The sequence below is a fragment of the Ornithorhynchus anatinus genome, chromosome 4 (assembly GCF_004115215.2).
Source record: "Ornithorhynchus anatinus isolate Pmale09 chromosome 4, mOrnAna1.pri.v4, whole genome shotgun sequence".
Classification (NCBI taxonomy): Eukaryota; Metazoa; Chordata; class Mammalia; order Monotremata; family Ornithorhynchidae; genus Ornithorhynchus; species Ornithorhynchus anatinus.
In genome coordinates, this window is record NC_041731.1 from 27,432,142 (window position 1) to 27,459,364 (window position 27,223).

Sequence of the window (27,223 nt, forward strand, 5' to 3'; positions counted from 1 at the left end):
TTGCGGCATACCTTCAGATTTAATCTACAGGAGGTCTTTCTCAAATCACAAGCAGGGGAAGCTTAAAAATGGAATTGCACCTCTGAGTCCCAATGTCTGGATTTTCATGAAATGGAATTAAAAATAGATCATGAAACTAGGTTTGAGGATCTTCTATTTTATTTTTTGAATGGCAACAGAGCAACCCTGCTGAGACCAAGTCTAGTTTTTATTAGTTTTGAGTGGAAGTGTGGGAGAAATTCTCACAAAAACATTTGTAAAGAAGGCTTGTCTCTCCCTGAGAAAACCTCGGTTCCAGCAGTACTCCTGACCAGCAGTTTGCTTCCAACAGATATTCTAGCTCTTTTCTTTTTCATTTATCATTTTCATGGTTTAGCCTTATTTGATGGTCTTTCTTCACCTTCTTCCAGCAACAACACTGATATTACTTCTTTCATACATAGGCTACCTGTCACTGTCTCCTCCTTGAAAAGCTCTTTTCTGAGTCACCACCACAGACCAGCTATATGATTCCAGAGACCATTTCTTCAGGACCATTTTGTTCATAGGAAATCCCACTTGAAAGAGTTGTGCTCCCTATAGTTCAACCGTTCATTTAACCAGTGGCAGTTTTTTCTCTAGTGGTCACTGTACCAGTGTGCCTCTGTGAGGGAACAGGGAAGAAACACCTAATAGGTGAAGAATTCATGACCTGAGACCATTTGCAGGAGAGCAATCTAGTTTTTTTTTTTTTTAAGTTAGGGGAGGGAGAAGGTTTTTTCAAATATGCCTTGCCTCTGCCCTCACTAAGTAGCTGTCCAGTTCTGCTCTGCTACCCCTTCTCCCCTTAGCTGTTTTCTCTGGATTTAACATTATTGAGAAATCCCATAGTTCCCTCCAACGCACAAGGTTGAACAGGCAAGTGTGGATCCAGAAGTTGATGGTCTGATAGAAATGGATTCCAATAGAAAAATTCCTGAATGAAAGATGAAAGGAGTCATGCTATTTCAAATATTGCCTGGTCAGCCTTCAAGAGATGAGCAGATGTTTTAATGAAGTCGAGCAACTGGACTTGAACCTTATCTAAGTCATTTGGAGAAGCAGCGTGGCTCAAGTGGAAAGAGCATGGGCTTTGGAGTCAGGACTCATGAGTTTGAATCCCAGCTCTGCCACTTGTTGGCTGTGTGACTGTGGGCAAGTTACTTAACTTCTCTGTGCCTCAGTTCCCTCATCTGTAAAATGGGGATTAAGACTGTGAGCCCCACGTGGGACAACCTGATTCCCCTGTGTCTACCCCAGCGCTTAGAACAGTGCTCGGCACATAGTAAGCGCTTAACAAATACCAACATTATTATTATTATTATTATTATATTCACATGATACAGTTTTCACCCTCAGTGATAACCAGAGCAGGAGTGGAAATGGCTTAAAGCCAAATGCCCTTTCTCATTTTAATATCCATTAACATGGGGATTGGTTGAAAAACATGCAGTGCCTATTTCCTATGAAACCATCCTCCATGTATGGGTACCTGAAAAGCAATCCATAACCACTAGGTGCTGTCAAAATGGGTGTTTACCTGTAGTGCAATGATAACCTTAGAGAACATTCTTCTAGCAATATCTATCATCCAGATACAGTATAGCACTGTGTTGAAAGAAATAGTTGGTACCATTTGTGTGACATTAGGTAGTGAGTATCACATGAGTTTCCCTTATCATGGGATTCTGCAAGAACATAGCCATCACATTCTAGAACTGGGAACAATTCTCAAGATACCAAGGGAAAGTATGGATGCCCTGGCCTTGGAGAAATTGGGAAAAAGAAAGTGCTTTCTAGTTTTTTAATGCAAAGCACTATTGTAGGTGCTTAGGAGTGTGCAATATAAAAATAAAACAAAGTCCTGCCCTTGATGAGTTTGCAGTTCAACAGTAGTGTATTTATTGAGCATTTGCTATGTAGAGAGCACTGTTTGGGAGAAAATAATACAATAGTGTTGGTAAGCTTGTTTCCTGCCCATAAGGAGCTTACTGTCTAATAGGGAAGTGCCTAGGGTACCTGGGAAGATGTTAGATCAGATTATAAATGATAGTAGGGTTTCCAAGGGTTATGAGGCACATCTTGAGCCAAATTACTTTAGTGGAATTCTTTATTCTGGTCCACCTTGAGTTTAAAGTTAGAGCCTAAAAAGCAACAAAATTCAAAATGTCATCTCAGTTTAAAATATTCTTAACTGTTCTTTTCCAATAAAGACAGAACAGAATCTCTTTCAAATCTGAATATCACTATTCATTTAACTCTGCCTAATATTCTTGAATTTGATGGCAACCCATTCCTGTGAGTTTTCCTTTGAAAAAAGCCACCCTTATGTAGTTATGTAAAGTGGGATTGGAATGAGTCATGGTATACATTACTTTCATTCTTAAAATACTGACATTTTCAAGACTGGTCAAACTGTTGGTATTTTTAAATGGAAACCAAGTAACCTATATTAAACTCACTGCATTTGCACACTGGTTTATTTTGAGAATGAATCACTCTTGACCCAAACGTCCCCATAATTGCATTGGATCACACATTTTAAAACAGAATACTCCCACTGGGTGAAGTGGGCATCACCCACACTGCTGATTTGCTAGATTAAAAAGAAAACACATCCACTCTTAATTCTCCCCATATTCAAAAGGCATGTCTGGTCAGATCCTTGGGGTAGGGTGGGACAAAGCTGCTGTGAACTGGAACATAGTTGAGATTTATGGGTGATTCCACCCTTTGCCTCTTGAAATTCCACCTCGTTCACCCTTTAAATTAAGGGAAAAGCCAGCAGTTGATCTGAATCAACCCATTTAATTCTTGAGGAGGTTGGGATGTGAAGAGATTGTTTGGTTCAACCCTCTTTCTCCAGGCAAATGAATAAAAAGCAGGGCAGGGGAGCTTGTCTTTTTGAAAGATCTCAAAGGGTGAAGTCCTTGGTAGTCTATTCTAATGCTTTATCTCAAAGTCAAAGTGCAATCAAAGGCTGCCACTGTCTGCCTCCTTCACTATTATGCTCCAGCTGCTGAACACTGCTGGCAGAAGTCTAAACACCAAGCCCACCTTGTTCACTCGAACTTTATCTTTTCCTGCCTTAACTCTGCTCTCTCCTCTGCCAGTCAAAACTATTTTTCTTCCCTTATTGACACCCATGCCCATCATCCCTGTCAGCTGTTCCGGACATTTAACTCCCTCCTCAGGCCTACTGTTCCTCCCCCTCCTCCATCCCTCACCCCCAATGATCTGGCCACCTACTTCATTAGGAAAATTAACACCGTCAGGTCTGAGTTCTCCAAAGTCACCCCTCCCCCTCCTCCATCCCCCCCGCTCTCAACGCTCTCCTCTACTTTCCCGTCCTTCCCAGCAGTAACTTCAGAGGAGATCTCATCTTCCTCTCAAGTGCCACCCCCTCCACCTGTGCTTCGGACCCCATTCCCTCTCATCTTATAAAAACTCTCAACCCTTCCCTTCTCCCCTCCTTAACTTCCATCTTCAACTGCTAACTCTCCAACAGCTTCATCCCCTCTGCTTTCAAACATGCCCATGTCTCCCCCATCTTGAAAAAACCCTCTCTTGACCCCATTGCCCCTTTCAGTTGTCACCCTATCTCCCTCCTACCCTTCCTTTCCAAACTCCTAGACCAAGTCATCTACACTTGCTGCCTCGAATTCTTCAACTCCAACTCTCTGCTGGACCCCCTCCAGTCTGGCTTCTGTCCCCTCCCCTCCACCAAAACTGCCCTCTCAAAGTCATCAATGACCTCATTCTTGCCAAATCCAATGGCTCCTACTCTATCCTAATCCTCCTCGATCTCTCAGCTGCTTTTGACACTGTCGGCCATCCCCTTCTCCTCAACACATTATTCAACCTTGGTTTCACGGACTCCATCCTCTCCTGGTTCTCCTCTTCTCTTTCTGGCCATTCATTCTCAGTCTCCTTTGCGGACTCCTCTCCCCCTCCCATGCCCTAATTGAAGGGGTTCATCAAGGGTCACTTCTTCCTCCCCTTCTGTTCTTCATCTATATTCACTCCCTTGGTGAACTCATTCACTCTCATGGCTTCAACTATCATCTCTCTGCAGATGGCACCTAAATCTAAATCTCCTCCCCTGTTCTCTCTCCCTCCCCTCAGGCTCGTATCTCCTCCTGCCTTCAGGACCTCTCTACCTGGATGTCCACCTGCCACCTAAAACTTAATATGTCCAAGTCTGAGCTCCTTATCTTCCCTCTCAAACCCTGTCCTCTCCATGACTTTCCCGTTACTGTGGACGGCACTACCATCCTTCCCGTCTCACAAGCCCGCAACCTTGGTGTCATCATTGAGTCTGCTCTCTCATTCACCCCACACATTCAATCTGTCAGCAAAACCTGCTGGTCTCACCTTCACAACATCACCAAGATCAACCCTTTCCTCTCTATCCAAACTGCTACCTTGCTGGTACACTCTCTCATCATATCCCAATTAGATTACTGCATCAGCCTCCTTTCTGATCTCCCATCCTCCTGTCTCTCCCTGCTTCAGTAAATACTTCATTCTGCTGCCTGGATTATCTTTCTACAAAAAAGCTCTGGGCATGTCACTCCCCTCCTCAAAAACCTCCAGTGGTTGGTTGCCTATCAACCTTCGCATGAAACAAAAACCCCTCACTACTGACTTCAAAGCTCTCCATCAACTTGCCCCCTCCTACCTCACCTCCCTTCTCTCCTTCTACAGCCCAGCCTGCACACTCCACTCCTCTGCTGCTAACCTCCTCACTATGCCTCATTCTTGCCTGTCCTACCATCGACCCCTGGCCCACGACCTTCCTCTGACCTGGAATGCACTCCCTCTTCACATCCGCCAAACTAGCTCTCTTCCCCTCTTCAAAGCCCTACTGAGAGCTCACCTCCTCCAGGAGGCCTTCACAGGCTGAGCCCCCGACTTTTCCTCTGCTCCTCCTCCCCTCCCATTGCCCCTACTCCCTCCCTCTGCTCTATCCCCTTCCCCTCCCCACAGCACTTGTGTATATTTATACATAGTTATTACTCTATTTTATTAATGATGTGTATATATCTATAATTCTATTTTTCTGTTTTGATGGTATTGATGCCTGTCTACTTGTTTTGTTTTGTTGTCTGTCTCCCCCTTCTAGAATGTGAGCCTGTTGTTGGGTAGAGACTTTCTCTATCTGTTGCCAAATTGTACTTTCCAAGCACTTAGTACAGTGCTCTGCACACAGTAAGTGCTCAATAAATACGATTGAATGGATGAATGAATCAGTATCTCGCTCATTTAGGTTTCTGTTTTGTAGTCAGTAGACAAGTAGACAAGAGTGGAGGGTTGGTGGGTTAGGTTGTTGGGGGACTGGGGTATTGAGGGGTTGGATTGGGGGACAGATCCTCTGGAGATGGAGGAGAGGAAGACTAGTGTTAGTTTTAATATCAAAAGTTATTTCTGTATGTTTGCCTTCTCCCATAAATTGTAAGCTTCTTGTGGGCAAAAACTGACTTCAGTTTATATGTAATCTGATTATTCCCAAGCACCAATTGCTGTTACTATGGCACAAAACAAGAGCTCAACAAATATAAATAGTAATAATAAAAATGACAATAATGAGAGAAATAAAAATGATTTTAAATAACACCACTCAGACTTTCCATCTCTAGGCAAAAAAAATTCTTTTAACTTTTCTTCATAGGATCTATTTTCCACTCCTTTAATTATTTTTGTCACTCTTCGCAGGACCCTCCACATCTCCAAGTTTCTTTCCAAATGCAGTGAGCAAAACTGAACGTAGTTTGAGAAACAGCATGGCCTAGTGGAAGGAGTATGGGTTTAGAAGTCAGAGAACCTTGGCTCTAATCCCAGCTCCATCACTTGTCTGCTGTGTGGCCTTGGGCAAGTCACTTAAGTTCTCTGTGCCTCAGTTAACTCACCTGGAAAAAGGGGATTAAGACCACAATGTGGGACATGGACTGTGTTGAACCTGATTAACTTGCAGCTACTCCAGTGCTTAGTATAGTGCCGGGCAGTCAGTCCGTCATTCAATCATATTTACTGAGTATTTACTGTGCGTGGAGCACTGTATTAAATGCTTGAGAGAGTAGAATGTAACAATATACAGACACATTCCCTGCCCACAACAAGCTTACAGTCTTGGGCCAGGGTTGGGAGACAGACATTAATATTAATAAATAAATTATAGATATGTACATAAGTGCTGTGAGGCTGAGAGGGGGGAAGAACAAAGAGGGCAACTCAGGGCAACACAGAAAGGAGTGGGAAAGAGGAAGGGGGAGCTTAGTCAGGAAAGGCCTCTTGGAGGAGATGTGCCTTCATTAAGACTTTGGGGAGGGGAGAGTAATTGTCTGTCGGGTTTGAGGAGGGAGAGTGTTTGAGGCCAGAATCAGGATGTGGACGAGGGTTGGCGGTGAGATAGATGAGACTGAGGCACAGTGAGAATGTTAGCATTAGAGGAGCTAACTATGTTGGCTGGGTTGTAGTAGGAGAGTATAAGGTGAGGTAGGAGGGGGCAAGGTGATGGGGTGCCCATCCTCCCCCTCTAGACTTTAAACTTGTTGTAGGCAGGGAATGTGTCTGTTTTATCGTTGCACTGTACTCTCCCAAGCATTTAGTACAGTGCTCTGCACACAGTAAGTGCTCAATAAATACGATTGAATGAATGAATGAATGAATGAATGAATGAATGAGTGCTTAAAAGGTTAAAATAAGTTTCTGTTTGATGCGGAGGTGGATGGGCAACCATGGAGGTTCTTGAGGAATGGGGAAACATGGCCTGAACATTTTTGTAGAAAAATGATCTTGGCAGAAGAGAGAAGTAGCAGAGGGAAGCAGCATGGCCTAGTGGATAGAGTATAGGCCTGGGAGTCAGAAGGACCTGAGTTCTAAACCCAGCTCCACCACTTGTCTGCTGTGTGATCTTGGGCAAGTCAATTAACTTCTTTGTGCCTCAGTTACTTCATCTGTAAAATGGGGATTAAGACGTTGAGCTCCATGTGGGACAGGGACTGTGTCCAGCCTGATTTCCTTATATGCACCACAATGCTTAGTACAGTGCCTGGCACACAGTTAGCACTTAACAAATACCCTCATTATGATGATGATGATGATGATATTTGTTAAGTGCTTACTATGTGCCAAGCACTGTTCTAAGAGCTGGGGTACATACAAGGTAATCAGGTTGTCCCATGTGGGGCTCATGGTCTTAATCCCCATTTTACAGATGAGGGAACTGAGACACAGAGAAGTTAAGTGACTTGCCCAAGGTCACAAAGCAGACAAGTGGCGGAGCCAGGATTAGAACTCATGACCTCTGATTCCCAAGCCCGTGTTCTTTCCACTAAGCCACGCTGCTTATTAACACTAAGTATGGAGTGGAGAGGGGTGAGACAGGAGGCTGGGAGATCAACAAGGAGACTGATACAGTAATCAAGGAATGATAGGATAAAGTGATTGGATTAACATGGTAGCAGTTTGGTTGGAGAGGAAAGGGTAGATTTTAGCAATGGCAGATAGTAGACAATTAACAAATACCACTAAAAAATAGGATTCAGCTCCACCACTTATCAGCTGTGTGACTTTTGGGCAAGTCACTTAACTTCTCTATGCCTCAGTTACCTCATCTGTAAAATGGGGATTAAGACTGGGAGCTCCACGTTAGACAACCTGATTACCTTGTATCTACCCCAGCATTTAGAACAGTGCTTGGGATGTAGTAAGTGCTCAACAAATACCATCATCATTGTTATTATTATTATTAATAATAAGAGCCTCACCATTGCAGATAAGCTTGGAATTGCCTTATCTAGAAAGTTGTGGCCACCACCCTTAAAACATTAGATGTGGAGAACTGAGTGGAATAAACTCAGATATCATCAGAGAAACCCTAAGTAGATTGGGTGGTGGCTTGTGTTCAACCTAATATCTTACTGAAAAAAATAGGATCAGTTCTCAAAGTAGATAATGTCAAGCTACCCTACAGGGACCTCTGATATGTCCACATAACACACACAGAGATGAAAAACAGGGGGAGAAATGAAATATAGTTGAAACATCACCATCACCACTATCATCATCATCATCATCGCTGTCATCATAAGTCAAGGTAGTTTTTCTTTTGTTCCTTAAAACCAAGATTTTATATATTAAAAGGTTGAGGTTGCCTAGAGTCTTGAAGCTAAAAAGAGATACAGCATGGCATAGTAGAAAGAGAATGGACCTGGGAGTCAGAGGATTTTAGTTCTAATTCCTGTTCTGCTCTATGACCTTGGGCAAATTACATAACTCTTCTGTGCCTCAGTTTCCTCATCTGTAAAAGGGGGACTCAATACCTATTCTTCTCTCTACTTAGACTGTGAGCCCCATTTTGGGAAAGGAACTGTGTCCAACCTGATTATCTTAGATCCACCTTATATCTTATCTCTTGGAACACAGTAAGGACTTAATAATTACCATACTTATTATTATTATTATTATTATCATAATTATGGATGAATATTATCAGCAGTGGGAGAAACTATCAAAAAAGAGAATAAGATGAAATGAAGCTATTGAAGTTAAGCAGTGGAAATCACTGCCCTCTTCAACTGTCCCTGGCATCCCAGTCATCTTTAGGAGACCAGTGGGATCATGCTGTAAGCACTCAATATCTTCTCTCTGAGCATCTTGGAAGAGTGCTTTGTACTTTTAGAGTACTGGGGAGCCTGGGGAGGGAAAGGGTGATATTTGTCATTCCAGGTATACAACACATATTCCTTACCCCTTCAATGAATGTTTGTGTTCCTCTGGGTAAATAAAACATCAGACATGTTCAGAATGCCTCAGATTTAGGACACTGAAAGAAGTGGATTTTCCACCATCCTATTCCTCCTCATCAGCACACTTGTTTTTATTTTTCCATCTATTGTGTCACTTGAACACAAGTGACAGCGTAGACACTCAGAAAAACAATATCCTATGTTGTTAAAAAAATTAAGAACAAAAATAAAATTTTATTTTGGTTAAGAAAATTCAACAAAATTGGAGCTCAGATTACACCCTAAAACCTATAAATGCAAGCCTCTTCACTTTCTGGGATTGATTCTTTGTCCTCAGTTTCTGAAATTGAAACCTAGAGTAAAGAGCATTTGATTTTTTTTTTAACTAAGTATAAGGTCAGTGTGCAAATGGAAATCGTGTTTCCCTTCCCCAAACTGTTGAGGGCTTTCTCTCTTCTCCCTTTGAACCCCTTGCTCCCATTTCATCTTGCTCTGTCTCTTGGTTGTGCCCTCGGGTGTAATGGGGTAAGGTACACTGGGGAAGGCTGAGGTGGGAGGAGGGGACTCTCTATTTCCGTTTTCTTAAGTTGGCAAGGGTTTTATTTAATCGGTTTGCTCTGACATTGGGCCAAAAGGGGTTCTGTTCTGTGATGTTGCATCCCATGTGAGTTGAAACGTCCAAGCTGTTAGTGAGACTGGTTGGCTTTTGACTACTAAGGCATTTTTTATGACCACAGAAGGTAGCTATGAATAGGAGAATTCTACCAAGACCTGCCACTGACATCAAGGTGGGCAGGCTGTACCAAGGATCTTTGCAAGGGAGTTTGCTTTTCAGCCACCAAAGCAAGAGCACAACTTAATCTGGGAAATAGAGGACCTCCTTTTACTATTTGCTTATTTTTCTGCTCCTCCTTATCTTTTTTATGGTATTGGTTAAGCGCTTACTATGTGCTCTGCACTATTCTAAACTCTGGGGTAGATATATGGTAATCAGGTTGAACACAGTCCATGTCCCATGTGGGGCTCACAGTCTTAATCCCCATTTTACTGATGCGGTTACTAAGGCACCGAGAAGTTGGGTGACTTACCCAAGGACACACAGCAGACAAGTGGTGGAGCTGGGATTAGAACCCAGGTCCTTCTGATTCCCAGACCCATGCTCTTTCCACTAGGCCAAGCTTCTTGGTTAGATGCTTGTTTGTGGCTTCAGGAACCTATGAGGTCATTGTCTCTGGAGAAAATGAGCCATTCATTAAAAGAGCCAGAGGCAGAAACAGAGGAAAGAAGTCCGATTTCTGAAGGGTTTGGTTAAGACCATCAAGAATTCTTATTTAAATATATCTCAGGAGATGTTGGCTGATTAGCACTTATCAGGGGGATCATTTTACACTCGTTCCACAGTCACTGGCCAGTGAAAAGTTCCAGAGTCATTCAGGAAATGATCTACTTGAACTGACCTCTCTGATATGGATGAAATAGAGGTAAGATACAGATATTCTTGGTAAAACAAAAACATACATACGGACTCATATCTCTTATAAATGGGTGACTGACATGCTAAAGGATGACTTGTTAAACATTCACCAAACTAGCTGTCCTTCATATGTTTGATACTTTGGAGCCCATTAAACTGGATTGGAAATTTTGGGAAAAAATGAAAAAAAACCAATTTCCTCTTGAAACTCTTTATTCTCTTCATAGAGGTTCATCAAAAAACACCCAAGCAATTTTGAAATATGTGGTTTGAGTTCCATGCGTATTTTGGAGATAAAGATATCAAAGAAGTGAAGTCAATATTTTCTAACTCACTTGACCCTTCCAAGAGGATAAAAAACTAATTTATTGATCTCTTGTACTTTTCTTTGTACAATAAAAACCCTATTACCAGAACACAAAGTTTTTCCTCTCAAAATTATATTACGTTGATTATACCAATGGTAAAAAAGATGACATAAAATCTAGAAAGTGATTCTGTTGCACTTAGTACTTAGTACAAAGTAAGCACTCAATAAATAGAATCGACTGGCTGATAATCGCTGGGTTAAGTTCATCCTTAATTCGGGGGCAAGGAGGTGTATGTCAACACCGAAGTCAGAAAAAAAGTTAATTAGTAGTTTCTACTATTTGTTTGCAGTCAGTAATCATTAAAGAATCTGAAAGTTTTATGATTTTTACCTAGACGTTTTCAGAGCAACAATAGGTAAAAAAGATAGGGTCTCCAGAAGAGACATAGATGTTCTAGAAAGTCAGGATACATTGAGCTTGGATACATGAGCTTTAACAGTCATTATTTTATTGTGCCTGGAACATGGATAACATTGTTAGGAAAAAATAACTTTTCCATAATTTCTTCCCCCAAAATGTTGATGGAGTTCTGTATGAATGACAATCTCTTTCTATAGAGGCTTTGTGGGGTTTTATTGAACATTTTTTCATATGGACATTGATTTCTTGGACATTGGACATGGTTCATAGTTCAGAGTTCACATAGTTCATAGTTTAATAAATACGATTGATTGGTATTGTCCTTGGAAATCCTCAGAGAAAAGAGCTTAGTAAATTCAAAGCAGAACCACACCACAGGTACCCCTTCTTCCCTCTCTTTTTTTCTATCCTTCCCAATTCATTCTGGGTAGTCCCCTCTACTCTCCCTCCTATCAGCTATCGGGTTCTCAGAGTGCATGAGAAACCTTAGAGGTGTGAGACATAATGATAATCATAACACTCTCCTTTGAGGCAACTAGCGCTCTGACTACCATTCTTGTCATTTCCTCTTCGACTCTAGGTTAAGGTTATTATTTTGACTATCTGTTATAAACCAATGAGTGAATCTTCTGATCCTCCATTTGCATCAAACTCCAAGCATGAGGAAATGAGCTTCAACTGCTGTGAAAGAGTCCACTTACATATAAAGAAGAACTTCACTCTAAAATTGATTTAAAATTTTTTTAAAAATTTTTAAAAATCGAAGAAGTTCCTGATAGAGCTTGTGGCATTTGCATCATCAGGAACCTTTAAAGAAGGAATGGATAATTATCTAAGAGAGCGTAGGCATTCTGTTATTTAGAAACAGGGCTTGAGGTTCTGTTCAATGTTAAGATTCTACAGTTTCTTTTATTCTACCCTCTTCTCTATGACCATAGAATCCACAGTGCAGGAAGGAACAAACGCTTGCAGCCCTGAAATTTCTTCTGAAGGAAGGGAGTAATAAAGAAAACAACAAGGTGTACCCAACCTTAAGGAGGAACATTTTCCTTTCATAAAATATGCCTGTATCAGTGCCTGGATTAAGTGCACCACTGAGGGTAGACCTGTGGAGCTAATTAGAAAAGCAGTATGGCCTAGTTAAAAGAAGATGGGCTTGGGAATCAGAGGACCTAGATTCTAATCCTGACTGCCAATTTTTTTGTGTGTGTGTGCATGTGTGTGGTATTAATAATGTTGGTATTTGTTAAGCGCTTACTATGTGCCGAGCACTGTTCTAAGCACTGGGGTAGACATAGGGGAATCAGGTTGTCCCACGTGGGGCTCACAGTCTTAATCCCCATTTTACAGATGAGGGAACTGAGGCCCAGAGAAGTTAAGTGACTTGCCCACAGTCACACAGCCGACAAGTGGCAGAGCTGGGATTCGAACTCATGAGCCCTGACTCCAAAGCCCGTGCTCTTTCCACTGAGCCACGCTGCTTCTCCTGGTATTTGTTAAGCACATACGTTAAACATTTGTTAAACAAATACGCTGGTATTTGTTAAGCACAATGTTCCAGGCACTGTGCTAAACTCTTGGGTAAATACAAGTTAATCAGGTTGAACACAGTCCCTGACCCACATGGGCTCACTGTCTTAATCCCCATTTTACAGATGAGGTAACTGAGGCACAGAGAAGTGAAGTGACATCAGAGAAGTGACATCTAAGTTCACGCTGCACACAAGTGACAGCTGGGTTTAGAACCCAGGTCCTTCTGACTCCCAGGCCCTTGCTCTTTCCACTAGGCCATGATGCTTCTCTGCCAATTGTGAATTGCTTTCTGTGTGACTTTGGGCAAGGCACTTAATTTCCCTGTGCCTCAGTTTCCTAAACTATAAAATGGGGATCACATCCTACTCCCTCTTACTGAAACGTGAGTCCCTTGCAGGACAGGGACTCTGTTCAACCTGATTAACTTGTATCTACCCCCACACTTGACACACAACAGTGCCTAACACATAGTGAGCGTTTAGCAAATACAATAACAACAATACTCAATTTTGAACTTCTTACCAGTTTCTAGGATTCCTCCAGGATTTTTTTTTTCATCAAATACAAGCCTAACACTCACTTTGTTTTGGATCCTCATCTCTTACCTGCAGCAAACATGCCCTCTTGCTGAGGGTCCAGACGTTGTCTATAGACAATGCCTATCTTTTCTGGAAAACACTCCCTAGGATTTTGCATCCTACAATTCCTCCTCAAAGTTCCAACAGACAACTGGCCTTCCGGCACACGCATACCTGCGCGTGAGGTAGACCATGTGATGGTGTAATCTAACCATGAAAAAATGCTCCTAAAATCCTTCTATTGTTGTTTCTGGTCTCTGCCCTCATCCCACAGGCGCCCTTGGTCTATAAGTACTGAGGTCAGATGAGGATTTGAAAGATGGTAGGCTGAAACTCAGTCTTGCTGGTGGTGCTGTTTTCTTAGGCAGTTTTCCATGAGGTGAGCTCTCGCCAATCCTATCCTCAAGGGATCTTATAGATCTGGGATGGAAAGGTGAATCAGTGTTTTATTCTCAGCCTGTCCTGGGTTTCCTCATACGACTCCACACCCTCATCTCGAAGACAACCAGGATTTAAGAAGGTGAAAGAGTTGCCTGCCAAAACACACAGAACTCAGAACATGATTCTCCATCTTTTCATTTTTTTTAAGTAATTATTTTTCTCTCTGTGCATCTGATTCATCTTCTATTTTGTTAAGTGTCGGAGATTTTATAAAGGGGGCAACCCGAACATGGTTCTGTATCCATAATGTTATATCTAAGTGAGTATAATCACACCCACGAGAACCCTGTTGAGAGCTCTGTTCATAGAAACCATACTTGGGAAAAGTTTTGTTCTCCACTAACCCTTCTGGACTTCCCAGTTAGGGAATGGGACAGTATCCATGCCTTGTGATCTTCAGGTATAAAAAATATCTCACTAGGATTTACCCCATCCACTATAGCCCGAGTCGAAATGGAAGTGCTATCTTAGTGAGCCCAATTCTCTCTGAGCCTAAGATTACTCCCTGTCCATTTTAGATCCTTCGGGCACTGGGAAGACTGGATTTGATTAGTTCTCTTTGCAAACCTTTCTTGCCTCACATTCCCTTATTCCTCAGAATAGTCAGTCAATCATATTTAAGTGCTTACTATGTGCAGAGCACTGTATTAAGTGCTTGGGAGAATACAATATATCAGACACATTCCCTGTCCACAATAATCTTACAGTCTAGAGAGCCATGAAGTGATCTCGCTGAGTTTCAAGTCTCAGGATCATCACAGTATTACACACTTTCTTTTTCTGTTTTTCTCTCTCTCTCGCTGTCTCTCTATACACCTCTCACCAAACTTTCCTTGATCTGAGGGGCATCCATTCATCTTTTACAATACCAATTAGAACTTTATTGTTGGACTCCAACCCCTCCTCTAAATATTAGCCATGAGAATCTTGAGTGTAGGGGCTAAAGACAGACTGTGAGAATTCATTGAAATGGTGATCTAATTAAAATAGTTTCCCAAAATTACATTGGTATGAGTAGAAAGTCTTTCAATAATTCACAACAAATGTATTGAAGAAGAGGGAGGGAGGAAAGAATCAGCCCCCAGGGATGACCCAGTTAATAATAGACTATTTGCCTCACGGGGTACAGAGGACTGTGTCCAACTTAATTAATGTGTATCTACCCCAGTGCTTAAAACAGGGTATTATTCATAGTAAGTGCTTAACATATACCATAAAAATAAATAAAAAAAGAAAGAAATATTGGCTGTTACTGCTGCTGATGAAGGTGATGGTAATAAGGAATAACCTAAGCATTGATTAAGGTTCTTGGTGGAGTGTCACAAAGAAAGCTGTAACTATTACTAAGATACAAGTCCTTTTAACCAGGAATCACATCCAGTAAGCACAGGCCTAGGAGTCAGAAGACCTGGGTTCTATTCCTAGCTCTACCATTTGCCTATTGTAGAATCTTGGGTAAGTCTTGTAACCTTTCTATGTCCCAGTTTTCTCATCAGGATTAAATACCTGTTCTTCCTCCCTTTTAGACTCTGAGCCCCACGTGGGGCAGTGATTGTGTCTAATCTGATTGCATAGTAGCTTTTCCAGTGCTTAGCACAATGTTTGGAGCATATTAATAAAGTGCCTAAAATGCTATTATTATTATTATCATCATCATTATTATCATTACTGTCACATACCTTTTTTTATTCTTTTGTAAATGAAAATTTAAGTCAGGGTGGAGTAATATACACTTCTAGTGAGACTGTGATTTCATGCAATGAACACTGCAGTGCAGTCCTTCCCTACGAAGCCAAGTGGGTGTGCATGAGGTTTTGGCAAAAACATCCCAACTCCTCTCTGCAAACCATTTTCTGATGAGGATATGGCTGGGGCATTTCCACCCTTCGAACAAAGTATCAGCTTCAACAGTCTGCATAAGATTTTATACAGATAGAAAGCAGGGATCATGTCAAAGCAATGCAATGAGTTCTTCTTTCTTCCTGATGCCTTGAATTTGAGTCTCAGGTCAGCTGGGGAACCTCTGTCATGTAGAATTGAAGACCCCAGGCCTGTCAAAAAGCAATATATTAAGCTAATGAATTTGAGGTGGACAGTTGTCATGGAGAATCTCTATCTCTGGGGTGAAGAAACTTAAGGACACATTATGGATATAATGTTCTATTTTCCTGTCTACATTAGGCACCAGCATTCTCACTGCTGAATTTTCAGGGTAAAGCTCCATTTTTATCCCAATCCCTTAGGGAGCAGACTTTCCACCTGGTGCCATGGGGTTGTAACTCACTGTAAGAGCCGGATTGCGTCCCTGGTCCTGCCCAGATCTAACCATGTCACTCTTATTGGCAGCATGTCAGACCCCTCCACTTTCCTCCCAGCCAGGACCCTCCACCTAGCACCCACTTTTAAAGGGCACCGAGTCCATCCAGGCCAGAGATGCAGTGTTGGAGCAATCAGGGAGGGAGAGATGGAGGACTGGACTTCCAGAACATCCAGGCATTTCCAATTGATCACACAGGCTTCTAAACCAATGAAGAGGCATGCAGAAGGAAGTAATACCATGGACCACTGCTTTTCCCTAGCAATTCCAACTGGGTATTAGTGGGGGAAATGATGCTTGGTTGTGACCAAAGGTATGAGTCACCAAACTACTTTTTTGGGGGCTGAAAGCAGGTCTGGGACCTCAGTGGCAGTGAAGGGCCAGATAGTGGTCCCTCAGATTATTTTCATTTTTTCCAACTAGTCTGGTGTTTGTTTGCGAACTGATTTAGCTGTCAGGTTGTGTGCATGTATCTATCTGAACATTTCCATGTGCAGTGTACAGATTTCTGGATGACTTTGTGAATTTAGACATAGACTTTAAAGTAGGTAATGCATACCATTTGGGAGAATATAAAAAATTAGTTCTTAAAGTCTAAGTCATCACAGGGAAATCTTTTTTGTCTTATCTGGTTTCTGAATTACCCAACCACCATCTTTTCCTTCAGCATTTGACTTTTCTCCTTGTTTCAACCTTTCATTGTACTAAGTCTGGAAAAACATCAGGGTAATGAGGACAGAGGGAATATCAGATGCAGATGAAAGGGAGATAACCGGCAAATGATTGTAAATAAATCTCTCAAGGGTCACTTGGCTTCAGTCTTTAATAAAAAAATACAGAAATAAAAACCAATGAGACAATCTGTAATAGCTAGTCATCAGATTTACATTACACCATGTAATTTGCATAATAATGGTACCCACAGCACGCTTCTGACTGATATTGCTTTGGAAATATCTGCTACAAGCATTTTACTGTCATTTAATTGTACCTTGAGCCTCAAAGAGAACACAATCCCTTCATAGAACCCTGTAAACCCCTGTACCTCATCATGGTCAACCAGCATTAGACTTTTTGCCCTCTTTGACTTGTGCGCTTATTGAGTGATTGAGGTAACACTATAAAGAATAAATGTGCTAGGGGAATGGAGGAGAGGAATGGGCAACCATTGGAACTTTTGGAAGAGAGGGGAGGTGTGGGTAGAATGACATTTTAGAAAAAATGATCTAGACAGCGGAGTGAAGTATGGATGAGAGAAAGGAAAGACAAGAGGCAAGGGAGGTCAGTGAGAAGGCTGATGTGGCAGAAGCAAAGATGGTGGAAGGAAGGGAGGGAAGGAGAGAGGAAAAAAGGGAGGAAAGTGGGAAAGGAGGAAAAAAGGACAGGAGGGAGGGAGGAAAATAAGGTAGGAAAGTTGGAAAGGAGAAAGAAGGAAAGGAGAAAGGAAGGAAGGGAGGAGGAGAGGGAAGAAGCAAGGAAGGGAGGAAGCAGTCAGTAGCAGGAGAGATAAAAATGAGCATAGTTAATAGCTTGGCTTGAGAGTGGAGAAGTGTGCAAGCTGGGTGTGGTAGGAGAGGAGTGAGGATAAGTAGTGGGGAGAAAGCTGACTGAGTACTTTAAAACCAATGGTCAGGAATCTCTGCTTGCTACGAAGAAGAATGGACAATCATTAGAGGTTTTTGAGGAGTGGGGGGTTATTTTGAAAGATGTTTTAAAAATGATCCAGGCAACATAGTGAGGCATGAACTGGGAAGGGGAAAGAATGGAGGCAGGGAGATCTACTAGAATATTGCTGTGATAGAGAGCAACAATGAGGCTACCTGAACTGCTAACCCTTAGGCTTTGCCACAAGCAACAAAAGAAAGCAAGTCTATTTTCCGCAAATGCTTCAGGCTCGGGAGCGGAAATGTTGAAGTCTATAGTAAAAGGATGAGAGAATCAGCAGTCCACAGCATAGATAAGGACTCATTTCTAAGTTTTGTACCCCCTTTCTGATGCAGAAATATAAAAGCAGTAATTGCAACAACAGATCATCAAAGATTACAGGAATTTAATCCCACAAAGGACTTTTTTGTTGTTTTCTTTTCCATTAATGTTTTGAAAGTCTAGAGTAATGGATGCATTTCTGATGATCACATAAATCAGGGGAACGAAGCCTGGCTCATTAAAATCCTCTGATAGGTGCAGATTGGACAGAGATGATAATTTAGAATGCGGGGCTAGTGAGAGGAAAATCCTGGTACAAACACCTTGAGACCTGGCATGTACTGTGACTTGTTTGAATTGCTTGGATTTCATTTTCTGATAACCATTTTCCCACAGGTTGATTGGCTTTCAAATGGAATAGCCATTCCTGAAACTCACATATCACTCTTGCACTTGCAGTCTTGGGAGTATTATTTAGAGACAGAATTGGAATTCCAAGAGGAGCCTGATTAAAGGTTTGCCTCATGGGAATGGGGGCCTGTTGGCTAGAGATGAGGTGTGCTTTAGTGAAAGCAGATCCTTTTGCCACTGGGGAATTGGAGAGGTATTAGGGCTCATGGTATAGTGGTGAAAGTCACTAGATAAAATGGATGCCATGCTTCATAATTATGAATGGGTCATGACCTCCCTAAACACACTGGCATGACTAGAGAGGCCTAGCACAGACACTGGAGGAGCCTGCCTGTGAGTAAACTTTGGGGTGGAAATAGTGCATCGGTCATATTTATTGAGTGCTTACTGTGTGCAGAGCACAGTGCTAAGTGCTTGGGAAAGTACAGAATAACAATATATCCAACACATTTCCTGCCCACAATGAGCTTACAGTCTAGAGGGGGAGATGGACACTAATACAAATAAATTAGAAATAACATAAACAAGTAGGAACCCAAACCCACTGGATTCAGGATTCTCCAGTGATCTGTCATGGTCCATAGTCCTGCTGGGCTTAGAGCCGATTGCTGTTTCACAATACCCAACTGAGGTCCCATTCCACTCTCAGAGCTGGAGAAACTCAGGAGTTCACAAGTTCTTCCTATTACAAGAGCACCCATGGCCAGTTGAAGCTTTCTTTTTTTCATGTTTTTCTTTTTCTTTTCCCCTTCAATAAAACTTGCCCTGACAGTTCCCCCATTCAGGTTTATATTGGAGTTGTACCATCTTAGGCCAATACATTTATGAAATATGTTGCTGGCACTCTCTGCGAGATGCATAAAGGAAATATTCTAATGACAGTTGAAGGGCTTTGATCCCTCTCCAAGACTGCACTCATGGCTTTGAAATGTGATTTTGGCAGGGATGGAGAAGCCAGATTCCATGGCCCCCTTTGGCACGGGCCCATGCGATAGACATTATGTCCTCCGTCACGGGGCTCACATAACCTTGAGAGTGAATAAGGTGCAGAGTTTCCCCGAACCAGGTAGTTGTAACCAAGAGCAAATAGGCAGCGGCAGCAGCAGCAGCAACAGCAGTAATAATATTTGGGCAGTGGGGTGGGATGATGATGATGGTATTTGTTAAGTGCTTACTATGTGTCAAGCGCTGTTCTAAGCGCTGTGGTAGATACAAGGTAATCAGGTTGGACATAGACCTTGTCCCATATGGGTCCCACAGTTTTAATCCCCATTTTACAGATGAGGTAACTGAGGCACAGAGAGGTTAACTGACTTGTCCAAGGTCACACAGCATTCAAGTGGCAGAGCTGGGTTCAGAGCCCAGGTCCTTCTGACTCCAAGATCCATGCTTTATCCACTACACCTAGCTGCTTCTCACATTTACTCCAGGGAGGTGTTTGCAGCCTCTAGATTTCTGAGTTCACTGGGCAAGGTTATGACTGTGGTGGTGGTCTTTGTGGAATGTGCTGGGGAATGGGATGGATATAGAGAGGCTGTTATCAAACACTGTATCATATCGTATCCTCTAGACTGTAAGCTCATTATGGACAGCGAATATGTCTGCTGATTCTATTGTATTTTACTGTCCCAAGTGCTTAATTCAGTGCTCTACACAAGGAAGGGCTCAATAAATACCATTGATTGATTGATCATATCTTGAAATGTAAAAAGAAGAGAGAAGAAGAGACACTCTCAGAAATGGATTCGGAGCCCTACTACTTCACAACCACATCCTACTAACTTCGGCCTTTTACAGTCCATAGAGCTCTGACATCCACCAACACTTCCTACCCCTTCACTCGAATCTTCTGCTTAACCCACCCCCAGTTCATTCTCCTCACTTTCTACCTGCTATTCCAACCCACCAAGTTGAAACTGTGTAGGATTCAACAAATACATTATAATCTCCGTGTAATCACTCATAGATATAGCTCAATAATTTATCCCCTCACTTTGTCCAATCTCCTGGTAGATGTCATTCTGTAGAAACACACATACCTCTCTCCCTCTAGACCCTTGAGCAAAAGCCAGGCTCACAAGAGCTCTTTCATCACCCCCGTCCCCACTACAGTGCAAACTTCTATATTCACCTGACCCAACACTTACCGAAGTCCCCCTTCGGAGCTAACACTTCATATTCCCACTGCCTCATTGCCTCAATTTCTCTATGCTATATACCCTCTCTAAACCCTAAGCTAAACTGAACCATGTGAGATGCCATTTTTACACTTTAGAGCTTTCAAGGGCATGGGGGAGGGAGTGAGCTAGGACTGTAGTAGCAATGCCTCTTTTTGCACGGAGAAGATTGGTCAAGAGCAGCTCAAAAGAAGGGGGAATCAAAGCAAGGTTGTCGGGAGGTGAGTAGGTTAGAAGAGCAGGCAAAATGACAGCCAAGAATTAGGAAGTGGCAGCACGGCTTCTACAGGAATGTAGGACAGAGAAGGCAAAGCTGTTGGAGACAGAGAAGAGACTATACAGCTGGGGTGAGTCCTTGGGTCCTGCAGATTCTGCCTCCTGCCAGCACAAGCAAGATCCTGCTTGTTCATGTGCACACTCACTTCCTTGCACACTTACACAACAACCACACAGTGTGCAAGAAAGAGTCATCACAGGCCCTCTCTTTCCCTCTCCTTCCCCTCCCCCCGACACCATGCACTAACCAAAAGGCAAGTATCTAGAAAGCGCAGAGGCATTTGGAGAATAGGAAAGGAAACCTTACAATTTTAGCATACTGAGGAAGGAGACACTGGTCCTTCCCCACAAGGGGCCCCACTATAGGCGTTCACATCCCGATAAACACAGCAATGGAAAACAGGAAAAAAAAATCCCCAAAGCTTTCCCTTTCTCAGTGAGTCAGTGGGGGCTGGGTCCCCCAGCCCTGAACTATTTTGGAGCAGATGACTTCAGTCAGTGGCAGGAGAACTATTAGAGAAATGTGAACCTGTTTTCCATTGGGGGGGTCCTCTAGGGATAGAAAGCAAAATCTTGAGGCTGAGCCAGCTCTAGTTCATGAAGTCTCCTAGCGGGAAATGAAGGCCTCACAAACTATGAAAGGAACCCAGTCTATTGCAGTGAACATATTCAGTTCATCATCATGTGTCTCTCACACATACTCTCGCAGAAGGAGAGACTTTAATTGGACCAAGAATCACACTCCTTGGAAGAAGTGGCTTCGACAATTGATTTAGAAAAATAAAAATGAAAAAGAATGCATTCAAAACAAAATCATTTCACATTGATTTTTCCTCCAATGAGCATTTCCAGACTTTGGGATTGTGTTCAAAGACCACGAATAACAAAGGCAGTCCTCACCTGAGAGAGCTAACTTTGAACTTCGGCAGTACAACTAGTTTGCATAAAATAAAGAGTTCACCCAAGCCTGACCCATGGCTGAACTGGGGGCTGGAAAAGTTGGCTTGATTTCTATTTTCATTCACTTCCTGAGTCACTTGAGGGTTTTAGTTGCATAATGAATATCCTCTTAAACTCACCTTCTTATTATATCTCATTCTGGACTCTCCTGTCTCTTTCCCATTGCTCATTTCCTTTCCACTTTGTCAAACTCCCCGCCCCTTCCCCCCGCCCCCCATTCAAATATGACAGACCACAACCCTACCAGTCTCAAAGCCTCCTGAAAACCCACCTCCTCTAGAAGGTATTCCTCAAGTCACATGAACCCCACCAACCAGGCTTAACCCTTACATGAATATGGTCACACTTAGCACAGTTGTAGGATAATTGATTTATGTGTACCGTTTCTTAATCTTGTTATTCATTAATGCCATTTTTCCATACTTCTGCTTTCAATGATTCTAGTTTTCCTCTTGCTCCCACTGTAAGTATGCAATTTGTAACTGCCTGTCTCCATCATTAAATGCTAAGCTCTTTGAAGGCAGAAACCAAATCTTTATCTTTTATTGCATTTCCTAAGTGCATAGTACAGGGCTCTGAACATAGTAAACCCTCAACTAATATTATTGAATACATGTATGCATGCATGAATGAATGAATGACTTAATGAATGAATGCATTTGAAAAACGATTTCACATTCCTGGATGTTTCCATATAAATTCAAAAGCAACTGAGAGAAAAGACCTTAGGAGAAATATGCCTGCAAAATACTGATTGGTTAAATTTCTGGCAAGTCCCGGAACATGTAACTAGCTTGCCATGGCTGTTCAGTTTAGGCACAAGAACCCCCTGTGAATCAGCCCTGAAATGGACTTTGCTTCCAACACCCACCCACCCATGCCCAGACCACCAGAGATACTTACAAAGTTGTGATAATTGTTCCTTTTCTTGAAGTTTTTTTTTTTTTTTGGTTTGTTGGTTTTGAATGTGGGTCGGTCTGTCATAGGTCAGTCTCTCATCCCTGAGATCCTGAAATGAGTCCCTTTAACTGCCTTATCTATATATTCAATGGGAGTTACTCATTTACAAGAATGTGTAATGTCTGAGGAACACTATTAGACTGTGTTTGTCTTTAATGCCAAAGTGAATTATTCACTAATACTTGTGAAAAACATGCCCCATAGTATCTCTAAAGGAGGTGTGGTTAATCTACACTATGTTGGGGGAGATGAGGCAAGGGGAGTTAACTTGCTTTGGACATATGCTTATGTTCCCAGCCTGGTATGCATCTGTGTGAAAAACAGAGATTTTTCCATTTTTCCTGATTCCATTTCCCAGCTGCTGTGACAAAACTAGCTAGCTTTGGACCTTATTAACTACTTTGCCAGGTACTGTAATAAAGTGCTAAAATGAACAAGGGAATTAGGTCAGGCACACACAAGCCACACATGCCTGACAATCTAGGTTGGGGCAGTCAGATACTTAAAAACTGCAGTAGATTACGAACAGTAAATGGCAGACAATGGGATCATATTAAAATTCATCGGATTTTAAGCATACCAAATAGGGTAACTGAACAGTATCTGGAGGGGGCAGTCCTCAGGCTCCCAACTGCTCCAGGAGATAGGATTTGGGAGGAACCACAGTGCCTCCCCAGGCAAAGTATTAGCTCCAACATTTATAGATACTCTAACAATTCTAAAAATTGGTGCAGGCTTCTGAGCCCCCACTGCTCCTGCAAAGAGCAGGTCTGCCCTCCCATGGTATTGATGGGGAGAGGGGAGGCTGTCCTGGGCATTGGGGGACCCCCAGAGGACTGTGAAGCTCATAGCAATGTGGTGGCTTTGTCCTCATGGGTCCCGGCAATCATGGATAAGAAAGATTATGCCTTGCCTTCTCCGGGAGGCCTTTCTGCAGGGAGTCTTGCAATCCTGTTGCTTAGGAAGACTCCAGTGAGCAGATAGCTATATCTGCTGAGAACCCAAGAGGGACTGGGTGAAAGTAAAGAAAAAACCCAGCCTGCACTTCTTACCTCTGGGTCTCCCTCCTAGGGACCCAAGTCTGTGGCTTTTACATAGAGTATTTTTTAAAGTCTAAACATATCTGACAATCTCAGCAGTGATTGCTGCTTAGCTCAAGAGGCATCCAGAGAGGAGAGTAGGCTTTCACTCTGCACCAACATAACTTTAACCAGAAATTTCTCCTTTCGATTTTTGCTTCCAGGGTCTGTTAGGACCTGGCCCTCTCTTCTCCCCTTCCCCTAGCCATTGCTTCTCTCTGCTTCACTGCACCTCCCTGGATGCAACACAGTTGACACAGGACAGCTCAGCAAAGAGTCTTTGTAAAGCTGAAGGCCAGAAAAATATCAGACAGTCAAAAGTCCCATTGACCTTCCTCCCATTCTCCAGGTTACCTTCTCTTTCCTGTCAAACCTGCTTTTCCTCCCTCTTCCCATTTCACTCAGCTCAGGTAACCCAAGTGTCTCCCTGCAGCATACCGGGAAGCAGCATGGTCTAGTGAAACAAAACACAGACCTAGGAATCAGAGGACCAGCGTTCTAATCCAGGCTCTGCCATTTGCTTGCTGGGTGATCTGAGGCAAGTTATTTGACCTCTCTGTGCCTCATTTTCTTCATCTATAAAATGGAAATAAAGCATCTCTCACTTAGACCACGAGCTTCATGAGGGACAGGGACTGTCTAACCTGATTATCATATTTCTACTATAGCGCTTAGTACAGTGCTTGGCACATAGGAAGTTAGCTATACCAGCTGCAACACACCCTCTCAAAGCTCCCAACCAACCCAGGACCTCAAAACCAAAACAGAAGCTGAGAATAAACAATTTCTTTATAAGCCTCCTGCTTGTTTATTTTAGGTCTTCATCCTGAGGGTCACTACTGATTTACTGAGTTACTCCTGAGCACCGACTACTCATATTTAAGAACTTCAGGACCATCTACAGGTGCCTTTTAGCTCCATAAATCCCTTAGTACTCTTTCTGTCACTTGGATTAAGTCATTTCTGATATTTATAAAAGAAATATAAGATCTAAGATAATTTCAGGGACTACTGGGATTAGGGTAAAAACATAATGGTGGGATGACAAATAGAGTATCAGCTGTGGTCAGATGTCCCCATTGTGCAGGTCACTAAACACTGATTTAGGAAGTGGCAGTGATGGCAAGTGCATTAATTAGCAGGAATGGATGATCACCTCCAGAAACTCAAGGCACACAAGGTATGAGAGATGTGGGAGCTACAAAGATGCTCATGAGAAAGGGGCCCTGCTCCTGGCTCATTTGCCTACTGACCCAGCTGTATCTCACACATTTCTATTGCTGACAAAACACCTTTCCAACCTTCTAATGATAGAGGACAAAGGCCTTGGAGGAGTCAGGTGTAGGGGTAAACTATACTGAGAGACCAGTTGTGGAGGTGGGTGGGCATGTAACTGATCAATCAATCAATCAGTGGTATTTATTGAGTGCTTACTATGTGCAAAGCACTGTACTAAGTGCTTGGGAAAGTACAATACAACAAAATTAGCAGACGCATTCTCTGCCTATAATGAATTTACAGTCTAAAGGAAGAGACAACTTTCAAGTATTCAGAAATTCCTGCTGTCCACTACTTTTATCATGTAAGGCCAACACCTAAGTATGATAGCTGGCAGCAGAGAGGAGCAATGAGTGTGTCCTTTTGGGAGCATCTTGGTAACTCCACTTGTCCTCTAGGCTGCAAACTCCTTGGTGGAAGGGAATGTGTCTGTCAACTACGTTTTTTTGTATTCTCCCAAGCACTTAGCAAAGAGCTCTTTACATAGTAAGTGCTCAGTAAATACCACTGATTGATTAATTGACTACAAGAGATCCACAGTCACAACCACTGAAGAATCCCAGTTTAGTGACCCCAGGCTAGACCTGCCTCCTGTGCTTTCTAATTTGGGAAATTTTGTTGGGGAGTTGTTATTTGACTGGGTTAGGGATGCACAAGGTAGGGGTTTGTGATGCTCTACATATTTGTTTCTCAATCCATCATTCTCCATGAAGCATTCTGGATGGAGAGTCATCTGGTGGATTGGGAGCCTGAAGTCCTGGGTTTCAGTCCAAATTCTTCCAATGACTCACTTTGTAACTTAGACAAGTTGGTTTCTCCATATGCAAAGGGAGAGTAATGACGTCTGATGCATCACCATTGTGACATTGGTAAGTGTGGGAAGGACTAGAGGAAATCTGATGGGATTTTTCTGGGCCAAATGACTTTTGTATGCATCTCTCTGCAAGCCTGAGTTAAACGATATGTTTCTCCTGGGATCCACTGGAGCATCCTCAAAAGCTCCCTGGTTCTCTCACAGAGATAATAGCTGAGGATTTTGTTTCTGTTGCAGAGCTTATTTAGATGTCAACGAATTGAAGAACATACTCAAACTAGATGGATCTACACACCTCAACATCTTCTTTGCAAACTCCTCTGAGGAGGAGTTGGCAGGAGTAGCAACCTGGCCTTGGGACAAGGAGGCCCTTATGCATTTAGGTGAGTCTCACAGGCTGGGAGGTTTCCCCACTGGGAGGTAAGCCAGTTACATATTAGCTCACTTCTAATGTCTTATCATTCCAGTAATAGTCTTATAGAGTCATAAAAAACACTAATAATAATTCCATGATTCCCAGTTACTGGCTCACAACCAGGAAAAATATTAGATTATAAATCCAGAGCATATTGTGATATTTCAAGATGATGTCAGGCTGAGAATATTTCACCTTTGAAGGGAAGCAACTTTATAGGGTCTTAGCCCATCAGGCAGGCTTGGGGAAGAGGTGGCATTCTATTGAGATAGGTTGAATTGAGCAACTCTGAACTCCCATTTAAGAAACGTGTTTTTGTCAGTCATATCCCCTTTGTGCTGGGTCTCTGGACAAATGGCAAACTGAAAAAGATTTCAGCTTCAAATTTTCAGAAGCAAAAGTAGAAATAATGTGAACTCTGGTTGGTCTGGTAGCCAAAGCTTATTTATAACTCTTGGGCATTGCAAAAACAGAGTTAGGTCGATCCATTTTGCTATAGAGGGTTGCTAGAAGAACTTAAAGGAAAAAAAAGGAAAAAGGTTTAGGGTGGGCTTAACACAGACACACATTCATTCCAGCACTCTGATGATCCATAGCAAAACCACTCGGGAAATTTTCAAAGAACCAAATTTCAAAGAACAAAGAGAAAATTTCCTCTCTCCTCCCAATTTCAGCAAAATTCACAATCCTTCATTTTAGAGTCCACCATTTGAGGTTCAAATTGAAGTATCAGAGCTTGCCTTTTGTTACTGGGCTACTTCATCAATCTGTATTTTAAGAGGCTTTCAGCTGACTTCTGAAATCTTGAATCATATTTTATTCCTGGCAGACTGCATTAAGTTGCTCAGCAAGGGTAAGATCCGATTTCCCAAAAATGTATTTCTCATCCATCCCCTACAGCAACTCTGAGTGAAGGCAAGATTGGACAGAGAAACCAAGAGATTGCTTTATGTGCTGGCACATGGGGTCCCCAACCATTTCTACCTGCCACCACTCCTACTTAAAAAACCTTCTGGCTCAAAGCACCCCTGAGAGTGTAATTGGTGGGGACGGGGAGAGGTGCATTCCTCTTCTTGACTCCCCTT

At 42.5% G+C, this 27,223-nt stretch overlaps 1 protein-coding gene across 2 annotated transcripts in view; it reads left to right on the top strand.

Annotated features, from left to right (window-relative positions):
* PAPPA (pappalysin 1) overlaps positions 1-27,223 on the top strand; it is a 276,545-nt gene that overhangs the window by 37,356 nt on the left and 211,966 nt on the right. For both annotated transcript variants that reach the window (XM_029063723.2, XM_029063721.2), the window contains exon 3: positions 25,961-26,106. In XM_029063723.2, the coding sequence (XP_028919556.1) occupies positions 25,961-26,106 (146 nt within the window). The remainder of the gene's footprint in view (positions 1-25,960; positions 26,107-27,223) is intronic.